The 6,860-nt window shown below is 30.3% G+C and overlaps 1 protein-coding gene across 1 annotated transcript; it reads left to right on the top strand.

Annotated features, from left to right (window-relative positions):
• Window positions 1–3,672: 3,672 nt before the first annotated feature.
• Window positions 3,673–6,501, top strand: LOC105646704 (uncharacterized). Its single transcript, XM_012232619.4, has 2 exons — window positions 3,673–4,002; window positions 6,208–6,501. Exons 1-2 carry the CDS (start codon window positions 3,851–3,853, stop codon window positions 6,284–6,286), a joined length of 231 nt encoding a protein of 76 aa, XP_012088009.1. The 5' UTR covers window positions 3,673–3,850; the 3' UTR covers window positions 6,287–6,501.
• Window positions 6,502–6,860: the final 359 nt, after the last annotated feature.

The raw sequence follows: 6,860 nt of genomic DNA, 5'->3' as shown, positions 1-6,860 counted from the left end.
GTCTTTATAAGTGTATTTAAGTAAAATCTAGTGACTATATAGTAAACCCCATAAAGATATAGATAGTTATAAATAGGTTTGAAATGGGTATGTATAGTGAAATTATCCGTAACCAATACGGATAGGATTACAGGTATGAGTATTTGGATACTTGTTATATTAAACGGGTTTGATCATGGCCCACTATTAGTTTAAAAAATATATTTTAAATAAGTTGGGTTTGGATAATTTAAAAATTGCATATACCATATTCGTCGTATGAAAGGCACTCTAAATAAATTTAGAATGGGTATGATGGTAAAATTCTAAATGAATTTGAATATAGATGCTTAAACGGATTTTGAGATTATTATCAATAGTAAAATTTAAAATGGATATAGATACAAATAGCTAAAATTTATAGGTACCCATCCTATTTCTGTTTCTAGGTGTGGCTTAAATAAAATTGTGGGATATCCATTTATAATTCCCCACCTTGATGTGTGACTTGGATAATGGAATATGTATGGTTTAGCTTTTAAATTAGTGAAACCTACTTCTAAATAGAAACTCATAAGGTTTTTTTTTATATAATGTAAACTCCAAAGTTGAATTTTTTTTTTTAAAACAAAGGATAAGTGAATAATATATTTTTTTTTTGGTAGAAATAAAAGGCAAAAGTCTTAGAGATAGAATCTCGAATATGTTATACCAGTAGCATCATGAACAATCCAATCGTGAAGCTCGGAAGGACAATTTGAAAACAAATGAACTCCGAAATTGAGAGAAAACGCCAAACTCACTAATCAATTATCACAGTTGTTAGCTTCCCTGTATATATGGGACAAAGCCACAATTCCTCGTTCATGCATTACTTGCTTGATAGAGGCAACTACAGGCTGAAATCCTAAAGGTAGAGCCACCACGACCTTAATCATCTTCACAACCAAATCATTATCGCATTCGACATGCAATGCGGTGATGCCATAATTTTTTGCCAACCTCAAACCTTGAAAGATGCCCCATAACTTTGCCAAAGGAACCGAACAAACCCCAGGACTGGTCGAAAAACCTGGACTGGTCGACCATTTTTCACTGCCACATATGCGTTAAGCTTTTAACTTATTTTAAGTAGATTTTCTAACTTAAAGGCTAACTAAATTTTTTTTTTTTTTGGCAAATAAAGAAGTAACAAACAGGCTAAAGACATAATCTTGAGTAGGCAATGCCTCTCACATCATGCTACAACCATTCCCTCAAACCCACAGGACGTGAATCCAAAACATGACAACCTTGACCCATTGAAGCAGCAAGATCAGCTAAGTAGTCTGCACTGGTATTCAACTTAGAATGTTGAATAGGGTCATCACTGTATAACAACCTTAAACGACTCATATTTATAGATGGATGAGCACCTTTAAGCAGTTTTACCAAATCTAACAATATTGGTTCCACAGAAATCTTCAATTCTGGCAGAATAATAATATTAAAATATTGTTTCATCTGCTATTTTGTTGAGGGACTACTGATCTCTCCAAGTGTGGAATGGTTATAGCTGATTGCAAAAATTTGTTAATTCAATTAGTCAATGCTTCAATGGCTTGGGTTAGAAGACAAGTTAATCGGTCAAACTCATCCTATAGTAAGGAAGGCTTGTTTCTATGCCAATTTTCATATTTGGGATATTACTCCTAATTTTATAGAGAATCTTGTATAATTGCCGAATTGGCTTTGCATAGCTCATAATATTACCTCTTCTCTAAAAAAATATTGTTTAAAAATTCACTTATCATAAGACATGGCTTCATAAGAAGCCATTTATCATATGACATGGCTTCATAAGAAGCTATATTATCCACTTATCCATAAGTTTCATATTTGGTGAAATTAACTTACTTACTAAAATCCTTAATTTTTACATCTTACTATATTTATAGTAACTAGTCTTTTTTATGACGTGCATTGCACGTCGACATCGTATATTTTTATTTTTTATACTCTTTTAGTTTTTTATCTGTATAGTATTAAAACATAAATTTATTTTTATTTAGATTAAAATAAATACAATTGGATAATTTGTATTAGACTTTGCGGTATAAGCTACTTGTAATGTTATTTCTTATATACTTGATTCTATTTTTATATAATGAAGTAGTCTCAAAATAAAGTTCAATCCAATCTTTATATATAATCCTTCGGTCCCTAACTTATAAATATAGATTCTTAAAACCCTGATAGGTATCAAAAAGAAAATCAAGTTATCACTTAATCTCCAATCCTTAATCTCAATCTCAAATCAATATCTACATACAGCTATAATAAAAAATAATAATAAAATTTTTTCCACAGGTAGGTAAAAGAAAAGAAATGAGAAGATGGTATGAATTAATAATGATAATTATTTTGACTATAGTGATAGTATTACTTACCCAGTGCATTAGAGAAAGGAATATATGAACATACACACAAACTCTTGTAACCCAAAAAATGACCAAAACAGAAATATACAATTCTAATTTTTTTTCAATTTTATAAACAATGTTTTCTTTCAAGTCAAACATATTTAGGATATAAAAAAAAAAATATCAAGAAAATAAAAAAATGCTTAATCAGGAGGTCATCTATTTATTGCAAGGGAGATATAAATCTCTTGCTAAATTAAAGTGATAATGGTTATAAATTAATTCAATGATGAAAAAGAAAATAAAAAATAACAAATTTTTATTAAAAATAACAAATTTTTATTGAAAATAAAACTCATTTAAGAACTCTACGTATAATAAGAAATAAATTATATTAAAAGACTATCAATTTGAATTTCAAAAATAACTCTGAAAATGCTATAATTTAATTAAATTTGATTTTGATGGGTAAAAGTCAAATCAATAAATGAAAATTATAAAGCAAATCATGCTAGGATCCAATATTGATCACTTAATGAGTTTATTCAAGTATTTTGTTTCTCTATTGTTCTAAGTTACAAATTTAAAATAAATAAATAAGTTAATTAAGAAATAAAAAAATTACATAAAAGGACGTTATATTCTCTCCAAATAAACCCACAATTTTTTCTACAACTAAAAAAAAAAAAAAAAAAAAAAAAAAAAAAAGAGAAGAAGAGTATATTTATATATATATATATATATATATATATATATATATATATATATATATATATATATAAGTGCCTGCAATATCTAGAAGTGGTGGAAGTATGCAACATATTTAAAGGTCAATAAGTTCAAATTCAAAATCCTATTAGTGAAATTTAGATGGATAAAAATGTTGACACTAATTCAGTAAATAAATAATTAATCATTATTTTTCAAAATAAACATTATTTTTCAAAAAAGAATCATTGAACAATTAATTGATATTAAATTAATTGATAACACGATTCAACATTTAAAAATTCTTTTATATAATAAAAATTTAATATTAAACTTATTTGGATGATAATTTTTTACATATTTATAATGAAATTTCTTTAATTTAGTCAGAGTTTACCTAAAATTATAAAATAAAAAGTTTTTAAATTAAAATTTTTAATAAATATAATACGTTATTATTTTATATTATATATCGCATTTAAAATTTAATTATAAATCCCTATATATTTGAAAGAAACTCGGTTCGTAAATACTGACGGTGTAGATTAAGTCTTATGGAATCCAACGGCTATCAGTTTTCGACATGGGTAGCCACCAAGTGATAGTTCGCAGTTGGCTCTGCCGTGATGCTTGAGTATCACTTCCCTACAATTTTCGTGTAGGTAAAGAAATTTATTTGCTAAAGCTAATCCAATATCCACATTTTTCTTTCAATTGTTGTCCGCAAAGAAAAAGATATCTATTAGGGTTTGGAAGCAGAGATGGGTTTAACAAATTTCATAATCACGGTGGCCGGTGTCAGCGCCGTCGTTTTGTTGCTGAGAAGTGATGTTAAGCAATCGGCTGCCATTTTTAGGCGCAACGTCAAGCATATCCGCAACTGGCTCGAGGAGGAATCCGCTGCCGCCTCCAAGTACGCCCTCTCTATACATATGGTTGAATTTTTTTTTTTTTTTTTTTATTGCGGTTCTTCATTGAATTGGATGGTTTCTCTTCTGGGTTCCGCTCTTTAACCTGGTTGCGGTTATTAGAGATATAAGATTGGATTTTTTTTTTTTTTTTTTTTTTTTTTTTTTTTTTTTTTGCCGTTGTATTTGTGTACCATGGATGCTTTAGGGTTCGATTATATAGGTTCTTATTTCTCAGCTGAAATTTTCTGAATTTTAATTTAAGACTGATCAACACAGTTGGAGATTTAGGATATTTAATAGAATAATATTAGCTGCCTTTTCTCTTATGGAAGGGACTGCTATTAGGACTTGAATGTCTTTCAGAGACATTCCTATAGTTAATATTTTTGGCAAGTTGGGCATTTGTGACTAAACATTCAACTCTAGTAAGTCTGGTTTTGAATTGGATTCTCTGCTTCCGCACTTGCATTCGGTTCTTTTTTCCAATCATCTAAAGGAGAAATTCTTCCCACGATGTTTGTCCTCAGTTCCAATAATATACTTGGCAGGTCTCAGTTATGTGTGGTTTTTCTGCATAATGCCTATTCCCTGTTGCTGTCTGAACTTTGTCAAAAGCATATTGCTGTCTGTAATAGGTTCTTTTTCTCTTTGCTATGTTGTTGCAAAGGAGAAGTATGCTATTAATTAATGATGTGGAAAAGGTTAAGGTTCTACTATGCAGTTAGTTTTCTGATTTAACTAGGAGAATTCAGTTTCATCTTGTTAGTGACCATTTCGCCTTTTACTTTCTTTACTGATGGGAAGTTTGGGTGCATAAGAGTCTTGATTAGCTTCATATGGAGCATTGACAGATTTATCATAAAGGCAATACAGGATTTAGTGCTTCAATTTGTACTACTTCTGAAAATTTTCTCTAGTTTAATTGTAAAATTTGTGTTGCTTTGGGAGTAATAATATCGATCCCCTTTTGCTTATGTTGGAGTTGTAGATTTTGGTGTCTTTTGCCTGTATTGGAGTTGTAGGATGATGTATTGTTGCATGGAATATGGCTTTAGTCAGATGCCAGTTTGAATTTGTTCTTTACTTTTGTTCTCTTTTTGAGGGTTTGATTTGAAGGAATTATTATGTTATGCGCAATTCCATATCACATGGAAATGGAAATGTGGAAACTCGGAAATGTGAAAACAGACATGTTGACATGGCATTTTCAAAAATATAGGAAATAGAAACATGGGAAAACTCATAAATATAGAAAAAATAGGGGTATAATTGTAAATATAAAAAATAAATCGTCATTAACTATGCAATAAAGCAGGTCCAATCAACATTTAACCATATCCAAAAGAAAAAAAAAATACTCATTTTACAATTTTGATACTCATAAAAATACATATTTTGTACATTTGTATTTATTTTAAATTAAAGAAACATGTTTCTGAGGGCGGAAATGCGTTTTCAAATTACCCAATTTATTAAATGGCCCAAAAATCCTTCTAAGGAGTTTCCAGACATTTCCATGAAGGAAATGTTTCTGAAACTCGGAAATGGCAACAACTGTATTACTGGAAACACTGAAATAAAGGGTTGTGGTTATTATGCACTTTCTATTTGTTGTATGTTTAAATTGAATGAGAATGCAATTACTGCTATGATAGGGAAGTCCTTTTGTTGGTGCCAAGTGCCAACAATATTCATTTGAAATCCTTCTTGTACTCATTTGAAGGATAAAGATTCATAATCTGGTGTCATGAATTGTCCAAACTACGACATGCCAAATTTTTAATTTGATTGGTTATAAGGAATGTTTTGATTCAAGGAAGATTAGTGATATGATTATTGTTGGAACCTTGCACTGTCCAGATCTGGCATCTTTGCCTCTTCTTGTTCAGGGTCCTCTAGAACCGCTAAACGGTTCGGGCTGACTAGGTCTAGTTGGGTCATTCCACTAGCACAACTAGTGTCCAGCTCAACATTTTTGCAAACACATATTTTCAATATTTGAAATTGATACTGGATAGATCATATCTTGTAAAGTCTCCCTCCTTTCTTTTGTCAATCGACATTTGCAAAAATCTGACTCTGTTCTTATCAACTTGCTTTTGATTGTTCTTCTAGCATATCTGCTTATTGTATGGGTTCTTAACCAACTTGTTAATTTAATTTCCATCTCACAGATGCTAATATGAAATTAATGTAACCATATTCAGGACTGCAGAGAAGCAAACACCCAAAGAACTGGAATCAAAGGTTCCTCAAAAAGACATCCCCAAGGAGGACAAACACTAGATAGAATAAAGGCTTGGGATTTAAGAGAATTTCTTGTATCTCCTTTGCATTGACGCTATTGTTAAAATAAGTTTTGATTAATATCTAGAGATATTTGCATCTAGAATTTCTTTACTTTGTTTAACCTTTTTGCAGTCACTTGATATGTCAATATGTATTTAGCAAGAACTGAATTATACTGATCAATTTTGTTATAGAAAGTCCTATTTCATTCAGGCTTCTGCATTTGTTTATGACTTCCGATTGTGGTGATTTTTTATCTTGAAGGTAACATATCATGTACTACCAGTGTAAGGATTCACTTTTGCACAACAAAAACAAATTAGTATATGATTGATTTAATCTCTGATCTCTATTTACCAAAACTGTAGGATGGTTCAATCTGTTCTCTTGCTGCTTTGTCTTCAATTTCGGATATTTGGCATTGCTATTGATTAATTGCTGTAATGCCATATAGAAGATATGGGGAGCAAGTGCCTGTGATGCGTTCTTATACAATATATTTATTTGTTTCTCCAGTTTCATCTTTCCAGCAGTGAATGTCCAGCTAAGCATCATATTACACTCTTTTATG

The sequence above is a fragment of the Jatropha curcas genome, chromosome 2, assembly GCF_041381405.1.
Source record: "Jatropha curcas cultivar XTBG-Jc1 chromosome 2, XTBG_Jcur_1.0, whole genome shotgun sequence".
NCBI lineage: Eukaryota > Viridiplantae > Streptophyta > Magnoliopsida > Malpighiales > Euphorbiaceae > Jatropha > Jatropha curcas.
The sequence above is the reverse complement of the archived record's forward strand: the minus strand, read 5'-3'. Positions and strand labels throughout refer to the sequence as shown.